General features: G+C 36.7%; 1 protein-coding gene across 1 annotated transcript; it reads right to left on the bottom strand.

Moving 5' to 3' along the window:
• Positions 1-8,150: 8,150 nt before the first annotated feature.
• LOC137742555 (uncharacterized) lies at positions 8,151-11,559 on the bottom strand. The gene is made up of 4 exons (XM_068482456.1): positions 11,275-11,559; positions 9,362-9,583; positions 9,056-9,168; positions 8,151-8,899 (listed from the first exon to the last, which is right to left on the bottom strand). The coding sequence occupies exons 1-4, from the start codon at positions 11,467-11,469 to the stop codon at positions 8,530-8,532; spliced, it is 900 nt and encodes a 299-aa protein (XP_068338557.1). The 5' UTR covers positions 11,470-11,559; the 3' UTR covers positions 8,151-8,529.
• Between the last annotated feature and the right edge of the window lie 598 nt (positions 11,560-12,157).

Raw genomic sequence — 12,157 nt, 5'->3', positions numbered from 1 at the left:
GATTGTAGAACTAGAGCGTATATTATTACACCTATTCCTGTCGTACATGTCACATTAGATGACTCCGACTCGTGTGTTAGCATAAATGGATGAGCAATGGGTGTAGTCGTAAGAGTCCCATTAGGTGACTCCGACTACGTGCTAATATAGATTGTTGAGCACATGATTTTATTCATATTGCCGTTGAGATATTTTATTGTGGCATATTTCTAGATTTATTGTCGGCATGCATTTGATTTCATACTTATACTTACTATGATTTTAAGGAAACTATACTTGTTTTACAGCAAGGGGTTAGTATGTTTAGAAAATAAATGGATTTTATAAACCTTTTATTTTTGTGCCCATTCACCCTTCTATTTTTCGCCCCTCCAAGTCCTAGATTGCTAACCTACTCTGTGGCATTCGAGGATTACCCGGCGATTTTGACATATTCCCATTCTTATTGTAGGAGCTTATCTCTAGTTGTGTATTAAGTACATCTCTAATTCGACTGCTTTACCCTTATGTTATCTATGCTCTGAATATTTGTAGTTATGGGTCGTAACCATTACTGCGCACTCACCTTATTAGTTAATTAAGTTCTAGTTTCGGTTTTAATTTATTCACATTTTTCTTACATCACCAGCACTTTTGGTTACGTCACCTTCACGTGACAACCAACACGCCTTAATTCCAATCCGGGCATGTCATGTTATTTTATAAGTGTATATGCTAAAATGTTATAAGAACTTAGAATAGTCCAAGTGTGCAGCTAAGATGTAATCGTAGAGTAAATGATAGTTTATGCCATGTGTCATTACCTTATAGGGTAGATGAATGAAGTGCTAGATTTGAATGATGTATTGAAGGAATATTCTATTCCCAATGGTTACATGTGCACTGTGTGCGTTGAATGAAATGAATCATCTCATTTTGCTTCTTCTTAAAAGCTCTAGCTCTTTCTCTCTCTAAAACTTTTTATCTCTCTTTTAAATCTTTAATCTCTAACTCCATTGATTGTTGATTTGAAGCTTACATACAAGATAACAGTCTGTATGCTAACATGGCCTCAGAGCTAGGTTCGATTAACTGATACTGGGCATTTGGATCTATGAAGGAGTTACCAAGAAACTCAAAATTGAGCTCGAGTTGATTGTGATATGAGTTTAACATGGTAGGATCAGGTAGTAGCGAGGTGAGAGCACCGATTTTCAACGGTGATAACTATGAGTTCTGGAGTATTAAGATGAAGACCAATTTCAAATCTCACAGGTTGTGGGATCTAGTTGAGAAGGGGCGAAGGGTGATGATGAATCTGATGGAAAGAAGAAAAAAAAAAAAAAGGATCAAGCAGCATTGAGAAGATGACTCTCACAAAGAGACTAATGAAGGATGCTAAAGCTCTGGGTTTGTTTCAGGGAGCTGTTTCAGACCATATATTTCCCATAATTTCTCATGAAGAAACCTCAAAAGGCGCATGAGACATTCTGCAGCAAGAATACCATGGTGATAAACACGTTAGAAGTGTTAAATTGCAAGGTCTTTGTAGGGAGTTTGAATATACAAGAATGAAAGATGATGAATCACTTTCTATTTATCTTACAAAATTGTTTGATTTTATAAATCAAATACGGAGCTATGGAGAAGAATTATCTCGAGAGAAGGTTGTTCAAAAGTTGTTGATTAGTTTGCCATCAACTTATGACTCTATCTGTTCTGTTATTGAGCATTTGAAGGACTTGGATGTGATTGAGGTTCAAGAAGTAGTAGCCTCTTTGAAGAGTTTTGAGTTAATGCTAGATAGGCATTCTGAAAACAAAACCGAGAGAGCATTTACTAGTCTTAGTGTGAATCCCAAACCAATTAAGTTCACTGAAAATCAAAATGGTAAGTACCAAAAGAATTGGAAGGCAAAAGGTTAAAAGTGGGATAACAGACCCACTGATGGTGCTAGAAATCCTTGCTAGCATTGTGACAAATTGTATTTCGGTGAATGTCGATTCAAAGGCAAACTAAAGTGTTACAACTATGACAAGTTTGGTCATCTTGCAAGGGACTGCAATAGCAAGAAACCAGTGCAACAACTCAATTATGCCACTCAGGTCCAATCTACACCAACTATGTTTTATGCTAGTAATCAAACTAATACTAATGTAAAAGGATGTGATGATGTATGGTATTTAGATAGTGGATGTAGTAATCATATGATGGGTAGGGAGGATCTACTTGTTGATATTGACAAAAATGTGACTGCAAAGGTTGAAATGGGTATTGGACAACTTGTTGAAGTGACTGGTAAAGGGAGTCTTGTGGTTGAAACTAAAATAAGGAAAAGATACATCAATGAGGTTATGTTTGTGCTTGGATTAAAAGAAAATTTGCTCAGTGTGGGACAAATGATGGAGCATGGTTATTACTTCGTGTTTGGAGATCACAAGGTGGAAATCTATGATGACAGTTCATATTCCAACATGGTTGCCAGAGTACCGATGAAGGGAAATCGAAGCTTTCCAATGAAATTGTGGTCTAGAATGCATATTGCTTTTAAGGCAAGTGTATGCCACTCTACTACTATGTGGCACAAAAGATTGGGACACTTGAACATGAGCAATTTGAAGTTAATACAGGAACAAGAAATGGTGGTAGGGTTACCAGAAATCAAAGCAGTTAAAAGAGTGCGTGAAGGCTGTGTTCTTGGTAAACAATGTAGAAAGGCATTTCCAAGGGAAGCTACTACTAGGACATCAATTCCTCTAGAGCTTATACATAGTGACATCTGTGGTCCAATGCAAACAACTACAAAGGTTGGGAATAGATATTTTCTCACCGTCATAGATGACTACACAAGGATGTGTTGGGTTTATTTTTTAAGACACAAGTCTGAAGCTCTTAGTGTGTTTAAAAGATTCAAAGCTACTATGGAGTTGCAGAGTGGTTATAAATTGAAGAAGCTTAGAAGTGATCAAGGAGGAGAGTACACTTCTATGGAGTTCAACAAATTCTGTGAAGATGTAGGCATGGAAAAACAACTCACCACTCCATATACACCACATCAAAATGGTGTGGCAGAGAAAAACAACAAAACCATTGTGGAAATGGCTAAGTGTCTCATGTTGGAGAAGAAGATTCCACTTGAATTTTGGGCTTAGGCAGTTAAAACCTCTGTGTATATCCTGTATACATGTCTAACCAAAGTTTTGAATAAGAAAACACCTTTGAAGCTTACAATGGGAGAAAACCAGGAATTAAGCATCTAAAGGTGTTTGGTTCATTGTGTTATGCTCATGTGCCAACTCAACAGAGACAGAAATTGGATTTGGCAAGCAAGATGTGTATTTTCTTAGGGTATAACAGTTGTGAGAAGGGATGTAGACTATACAACATTGAATATAGGAAAATGATTGTTTCCAGAGATGTTGTATTCGATGAAGATGCATGTTGGGATTGGAATACACAAAAGGAAAAAAGTGTGAGTATTCAAATTACTGAAGTGCTAGAAAGAGAACAAGGGTATGAAGGGAGTTCTTGTGATTCTGAAGCACAATGTGAAGTAAGTAAAGATAGTGAAGTGCCAAGCTCAAGCACTGAAATCTGTGATATAGGAAGGATGACAGGTCCATAGGATATTGATTATACTCCTCTCAAGTACAAAAGTATTGCAAAAGTGTATGAGAAATGCAATCTGTGCATTATAGAACCAGAAAATTTTGAAGAAGCTGCCAATGATGAATCATGGCAGAAGGCTATGGAAAATGAAATTACCATGATTGAGAAGAACAACACTTAGGAGCTGGTTATTAGACCATTTGATAAACCAATTATTGGAGTCAAATGGGTCTATAAGACAAAATTGAATCTGGATGGATTTGTGCAGAAAAACAAAGCAAGGTTGGTTGCAAAGGGTTATTCTTAGAAGCTTGGAATAGACTTTAATAAGACCTTTGCTCCAGTGGCAAGACTTGACACTGTAAGAACCTTGGTGGCCCTAGCTGCACAGAAAGGTTGGAAGTTATTTCAGTTGGATGTAAAGTCAGCATTTCTAAATGAGTGTTGAATAAGGAGGTGTATGTAGACCAACCATCTGGTTTTGTGATACAAGGTAAGGAAGATAAAGTGTACAGGCTTAGAAAAGCTTTATATGCTCTGAAGCAAGCTCTAAGAGCTTGGTATGAACAAATAAACTCTTATTTTACAAAGGCTAGATTCTATAGAAGTCCAAGTGAAGCTACACTGTATACCAAGACATCTCACAATGGCATTATCATTGTGTCACTATATTTAGATGACATTATCTACATTGGAAGCTCAAGGGAAATGATGACTGAGTTTAAAAATGAGATGATGAGACAGTATGAGATGACTGATCTAGGGTTGCTTCACCATTTTCTTGGTCTTTGAGTATTGCAGACAGATACCTACATTTTCTTGCACCAGAAGAAATATGCAAAGACTTTGCTTGAGAAGTTTGGACTCAGAGATTGCAAACCTGTTGCAACACCCTTAGCTGTGAATGAAAGAATTTCAAAGGTAGATGGGAGTGAACTGGTAGATGAGACTTTGTATAGGCAAATGGTAGGGAGTTTACTATATTTAACAACAACTCGGCTAGATATTATGTTTGCAGCAAGCTTATTGGCTAGGTTCATGCATTATCCTACCAAGAAGCATATGGGAACAGCTAAAAGAGTCTTGAGATACATACAAGGCACTGTGAACTATGGCATTGTCTATGAAAAAGGAAAATGAGCAGTATTGATTGGTTATTGTGATAGTGACAGGAGTGGAAGTGAAGATGACATGAGGAGCACATTAGGTTATTCTTTTAATTTCGGTTCAGGAGTGTTTTCATGGGCCTTAATCAAGCAAAGCAATGTCGCTCTCTCAACTGCAGAGGCAGAATACATCAGTGCAGCAGAAGCCACTGCACAAGCCATTTGGCTAAGATTTGTACTCTCTGATTTTGGAGAAGAGCAAGCAGAACCAACTCAGTTGATGTGTGATAACACTTCAGCTATAGCCATATCAAAGAATCCAGTTCATCATCACAAAACCAGACATATGAATCGAAGATTTCATTTCATCCAAGATGCACTTGAAGATGGTGAGATTGATCTGCTACACTGCAAGACTGAAGAATAGATTGCAGATATCTTCACCAAAGCTTTAGCAAGGGATCAATTTGAATTTCTGAGGAAAGCTCTAGAAGTGATTTCAGCACAACACTTAGAAAGGAGTGTTAGTTTATAAGTGTATATGCTGAAATGTTATAAGAACTTAGAATAAAATTCAATTTAAATGTCAGCCTTTAGATCATAATCCAAGTGTGCAGCAAAGATGTAATCTTAGAGTAAGTGATAGTTTATGTCATGTGTCATTACCTTATAGGGTAAATGAATGAAGGGCTAAATTTGAATGATGTATTGAAGGAACATTTTATTCCCAATGGTTAGATGTGCACTGTGTGCATGTGAATGAAATGAATCATCTCATTTTGCTTCTTAAAAGCTCTAGCTCTTTCTCTCTCTAAAACTTGTTATCTCTCTTTTAAATCTTTAATCTCCGGCTCCATTGATTGTTGATTTGAAGTTTACATACAAGATAACAGTCTGTATGCTAACATGTCACTCATTCTAATTGAAGTATCCTTTGCCTTTCTAATTGAAGGACTCTTTTTCGATAAGAAAACAATTCAATATAGAAACGTATCCTTTGCCTTTGTAAACTTATATTCTCCCATTAAAAAAATGGAAATTTGACTAGAGAGAGTGTTGATATTTTTATATAGTGGTTGAGATCAATTTTGCTTCCATCACTTATTCGTTTGTTATTTTTTTTATTATAGGTACTGAATTCTGTTTCTCCTCTGCATACATTTATGTTTCTTTCACTTAATTATGCTTTGATTTATTTAAACAAAAAAACTCACTAACAATCTGATCAAGTAATATTGTTTTAAGTTTGTCCAACTTTAATTTGTAGATGGTGAATTTGATAACTAATTACAGTTGGTTCAATATGTGACTTAATGCAAATCCCTCCCGATATTGTTGTAATAAAGATACCAAATAAGGAGGGCTTAATCACTGTTTTTACTGATACAATGGATTTTATACTCTTTCCAGATCCATTTAAAACCCAGCTGGTTCACAGACCAGCCATAATAGCAGGTATCCAACTCGTCATTAATGGAGTCGAACATGAGAGCTCTCTATTAATTTGGTTATAAGGCAGCGACTGTTTGAATTTGGTTATTATTTTACATCATTGTGGAATCTGCATATTCTGCATTAAACCAAAGAATTATTTAGTTCATGTACACTGTTATAAGCAAATTATAATCACTCTGAACAATCTTTAGAAACAGATCTGGTGATCCGTTAATCAGGTTAGATATGTTATTGATGATAGTGATAACCGTGACTTTGACACGGAGCTGGAGCTTCTACTACGATGAATGCACTAATTATGCGAGTACTTATTGCCTTAAGCCTTAAATCTGCAATAATTTGAAAGAAAACATGTATAATTGAAAGCACTAGAGAGTACTACCGGAAATTTGAGTTGAAACCCCAGCTCTCAAATATTACAACAAAATGCAGCATTCCAACATTAGAATCGGAACACGAAAATGCATGCAAGCTTATTAGCATATCAAACTCGTCATTCATGGTCGTACACACTTAATATAAATCGAACTTGAAGAACTAAAGAAGGGTTTAACAATCAACAATCAAAATACATGTTTGATAAGCATATATGATCTGATGTTGTAGGTAGCTGCATTGTTGTCATTCTTTCTTCTCTTCCTTGGACTCAACTTTCTTCTCTTCTTTTGCTTCAACCTTCTTCTCTTCCTTGGCCACTTCAGTTGCCGCCGCCTTCACCCTCGCTTTGCCCTTCTTCGGCTTCATGAAGCAGAAACAAGAACAGCATGGACACTGGAACAAGAACTTCATAGCTTTTCTTTCACCTAATAATTCTCTGCTCTCAAATTTTCCTCAGAACTTTATGTGTAGCAAAAGTACTTGAGCTTTGCCTTGCATTTCTATCTTCTTTCTTATCTAATTATTAAACCTGTGGGGTTTGCAGAAATTAAAAAAAATAAAAAAGAAGAGAAAATACAACCGCTGGATTCCACTTCTATCACTCTCAAGTGGCAATAAAGGTGATGTCTGCCTAATAATGCCAGATCGGAATGGGACTGAGGCTAGGGCTCAGTGAGTCAGTGGGGCTCGTCAAATAGCCATGATCAGCAAATGAAGGTAATTCTTCAAAAAAAAAATGTTTGCAATTTTCTTATACCTTTTTATTTTACTTTCTCGAATCTCTTTTTCATCTTGTAATATTGCACGACGATTTGAACCGTCTATTTTTTAAGACGTTCTTTAAAATACATATATGCAAGAGTTTAACTAAATTCAATAAATAGACAAATTATGTTTCTCACTGCAACATTAAAATTTTGACAACTTTGTTTGAACAATTAAACGATTTCATTTGGTTGGTTATTTGCATAATTGATCTTGTAGCCTAGAAATCGTAACAGTTCGAATTATCAAATAACATTGCAGAATAAAAAAGGAACGAAAATAGTTAAACGAAAAAATGCAAGTGAAAAAGTTAGTAACATTTCCCTTCTATGAAAAGGCTTTCCCTTGTGGGGTCATGATGAACCATGCATAATGAGCAAGAGCAACTACTCTTGTTTTCTTTTTCACACACTAAGTGATACCTGAGCTCAGTCCATCAGTGAGCTGGCAAGCACTAAATGCAAACATGTTTTACATCACTAATTATTTGCTAATGTTAATCAACAACTAATGATGTTTGACAAACAAATAATGCAAGCTAGCCTATAGCCATAGCGTTATCATATTTTGTTCGACAATATCCCCCATTTGGCTCCACCGCTTCCGGGTAAAAGGTGAGGGATTCATGTGAGTTCCAACCTACTTGGGGAAAGAACTATTCTCCATTGGTGTTAGAGCATAATGAATCCAAAGCTGAACTGCGGGTGCATGAGTAAATGCGGTTAACCATTTCAATTACAAGTTTCGTGCGATTTGCAACAACAATGTACTGACGGATTTTACCTTGTTTTGCAGTACATTGTCTAGTTAAAATAGAGTGCATATTACCTATCATTGTTACTTTTACACTTCATAAAAAGTTCAAAACAATTAAAACAAACGAGAAGCAAAATGCAGTAATCCAGGGAATTACATGCGGTTTATGTTTTGATTGAAAAAATAAGGTACTACTTTTCAATCATTATTAGAAAAATGTAAACAATCCACAACTACTGTATAGATGATGGCAGTAAGCGGAGAGATCTGGATCTTTTCCACTAAGGTCATCGGATCAAGTGATTTGGACCTTCAAAATTTCATCCAACAGCCAAATATTATCACAGCTTTTAAGGAGTCAAAACAAGTGGGCCGTTAAATGAAATTTGAAAGGCCCAGATCACTTGATCTGGTGACTTTGGTGGAAGAGATCCGGAGATGATCTTTTTCTGTAGTAAGCTATCCTCGAAACGCCACAGGTTCAAAGTTTAGATGAAGGTTTTACTGATTCAGGTGTTTGACGGTAATCGTATACCCCAATACCTCGTTTTCTTCCAAGGCGACCTGCATCAACGTACTGTACAAGAATGGGGCACGGAGCGTATTTATTGTCCCCGAGGCCAGCATGAAGAACTCTCAGAATAGATAAGCAGATATCCAATCCAATAAAATCTGCAAGCTCAAGAGGACCCATTGGATGGTTTGTTCCCAGCTTCATTCCTGCATCAATGTCTTCTTTTGTCGCCACACCTGTGTAAAGTGCATAAAATGCTTCATTTATCATCGGCATTAGGATCCTGTTCACAACAAACCCAGCATAATCTCGAGAGCATATTACGGTCTTGCCAAACCTGCAAAATCAACAGTCAACAGTTAAAGAAATGGCAGAGGATTTATTTGGGCATATGAGTGGGAAATGTAACTTTGTATAATTGTGAAAGGAATACGCCGGGAAACAAAAGGAAGATTTCATTCATTAAGCAATTCAACGTATCCAAGCCATTAACCTCTCTGCCAAGGCTTTTGTGACATCAAATGTCTCATCTGATGTGTCCGCTCCTCGCACAATCTCAACAAGTTTCATTATAGGAGGAGGATTCATAAAATGCATGCCAATCACCTGCAGATCACAGTGTTAATTTGACACGATCAGATTCCTAACGTCACGTATTTTGGTTGATAGTTAATCAACACGAGAAATTAGAAAACAAATAACTAAAAAGAACAAAACTTTCACAACTTGTTCTCATTTCAAACATCATTCTCTGAACATATAATAAGCATAATCTCAGAATAAGAAGAAGAAGCATAACCTGGTGTGGTCTGCTAGTTGCTGATGCAAGACGAGTAATGGAGATGGAACTTGTATTAGAAGCCAGTATGGCCGAACGTTTTGCAATCTTATCTAGTTGAAGAAATAACTTTTTCTTCACATCTTCAGATTCCACAATAGCTTCAATAATAATATCTGCCGAACAAAGATTTTCAACATTTGAGGTACATTGTAGACGCTCTGAAGCATCTTTTCTTACATCCTGTTAAAAGGAAAACGAATGCTTTGTCAAAACATCAATAATTGAACAGGCATAACTTGCATGAATCCACAAACCAGGAGAAAACAGTGTACGGAAACCAACGAAACCTTAAACAAGAAGAACATTTATGTTCTCACATTTTATCAATTCTGAGTTTGGAAGGAGATGGGTGTAAACCCTCCAACTCCGATTAGGGAAATAAACTCTAATTTATATAATGGAAACTTTGAATTTTTCCCCCAAAATGGTTCCAATTAGTGGTTTTTACTTTGAATTAGTAGTGTGCCAAGAGCTTTCCAAGCTCAACTGCATAAATTTGCCGTCATCGCCATCTTAGTTTTACCTCAAAGATAAATACTAAGATATCCTTTCCAAGTGGCTATGTAGGATGTAGTGTACCATTAAAATATAAAGGTATCTCAAAAGAAAAACCATTCTCGTTTTATGGCCCTCCATTGCGAGTGTATCCGTGTTAACATGTGTATGATTTCCTTTAATTCTGTACATGTATTGTGAGCAAAATATTGAATGTAACTATAGTTTTTCTTCACCAATAACTCCATAAGTCTGTCATAAAACTAAAGCTTAAGAGCAGCTTGAATTATACTACTAAGAAGCAGTTCCAAGCATATATAGACCTGGTTTGGTACTGAGGTGATTCTGAAAAAAGCTGGGAGCTGTTTTTGTGTTTGGTAAACATGCAGCTTCAGTTTTTTTTCACAGTTTTGGGTGAAAAAAAAGCCAAAAACAAGAAGTTGCAAAACCTAGCTTTGAAAAACTAGCTTTTTTTCACATCTGTTTTACATAAAAGTTTACCAAACATTATAATACTGCTTTTTTTTTTCAAAAGCACTTTTACAAAAAAATTTACCAAAGCCGCTTATTCTCACAGCACAGCAGAAGCAGCTTTTTTTCAAAGCACAACAATACCAAACCAACCCATAATCTACTTTGTTAAAGCCCTGAGAAAGGCAGGTAGGGTTTCTACAAAGTTACATACAACAAAGATTGATTGACTTGAAGAAGGCAGCTCCATCAACCGGTAAACGAGATGAAATTAATGATCAATGAGAAGAAATCACCAAGTATAGCATGTTACAAACTTTAAATTCAAGGTTAATTCATAATTGGAAAAGGCTCAAACAACCAGAAGCGGTGGTGAATATAATACCAAATTACCATTTTAACTCAAACAAACTCTACTCATGCGGCGCAAGACTGAAAATCTTAAGTTGTGTTGCACCCTCATTAACCAGAACTACAACTCTCACCACACATTAATCAGAACAATAGTACAACAAGCCATAGTAAGCACAGTAAAGTCTACATCGAGCCACCACACAAACGACCACGGCGGGCATCAAAAGAACTCATTAGGGTGCATCCCAACAACCTCCACCAACTCCATTTCCAATTCTTTCACCGAGATTAACAAATTCGATACCTAAAGGAACCTCAAACCCCACCAACTATTAAATTTAATCACTCAATTAGCTTGCAACTACAGTTAGTTTAATGCATATGATTATCCAGTTTTCAACAAAGTACAAATATCCACATCAACATAAAGAACCAAAAAATTCAATCCTTTTGTTCCATTTTCTTCCCTCTTATCATATTTATTGGTAACCAAATTGGAAAGTGGAGAGAGAGAGAGAGAGACAGAGAGACAGAGAGACAGAGAGAGCAACCTGGCTGAGCTGCCCTTTGGAAACTAGGCGCTGGATGGAGCTAGAGATGGACTTGGTGGCTCTTGAGAGAGCGTCCGGGTCGGTGTCAAGGAGCCAAACGTCGAAGCCATACGTGGCGGCTAGTTGGGCTATTCCTGAGCCCATTTGGCCGCTGCCCACCACTCCGATTGTCTTAAATTTCTTGATCTCCGCCATGAACTCAACGCTGAACTCTCTGCAATGTCACTATGCCGTACAAATGGTTTCGACAGGGGACGAGTGGATAGGCCTTGCGGTGTCCCTCACGCGCTGGATAAGTGCGTGCTAGTAGTATCTTTCTTATGGGTCTCATAGTCAAACTCTCGATTGTAAAACGGGTTGTCCAGACGGAACAAAGCCCTAATATCTGGGCCTTGGGCCTTCACACCTAGTCTTATTTTTTGTGTTTACTTTTCAAATTTTGACTGACAAAAATTATTTTTTAAGAAACTTTAGGATAATTATATTAATTTATCTAAATTACGAAAAAAAAAAGAAATTCAAACTTGGGTAAAGATAGTGAAACACACTGTTTTAGCTAAACTTGAGTGCATATAGTGAAACACATTGTTTTAGCTAAACTTGGATGCAGACACACAACTTTATGTTTTTCCAACCGGTATTTTTTTATTTTTTTTGTAAAGGACTTGTAGTAAAAGCCTTAAGGTCATCTCCAATAGAGAGGGTTAAAAGTGCAAAGCCAAAAAAAAATACTTGATTTATTGAAAAATTCATTTCCAACCCGATGACTGGGCTATAATTCTATGGAGCCCAATAGATTATTATTTGGCCAAAGGGCATCAAGTTGACCAAATCTAGCCCTTCTCTTAGACCTTTTTTGGGGGTTAGCTTCTCAGTTATAATA

Source organism: Pyrus communis, chromosome 8 (genome assembly GCF_963583255.1).
Source record: "Pyrus communis chromosome 8, drPyrComm1.1, whole genome shotgun sequence".
In the NCBI taxonomy this organism is placed as follows: domain Eukaryota; kingdom Viridiplantae; phylum Streptophyta; class Magnoliopsida; order Rosales; family Rosaceae; genus Pyrus; species Pyrus communis.
Note: the sequence above shows the minus strand (reverse complement) of the source record. Positions and strands in the feature narration are given on the sequence as shown.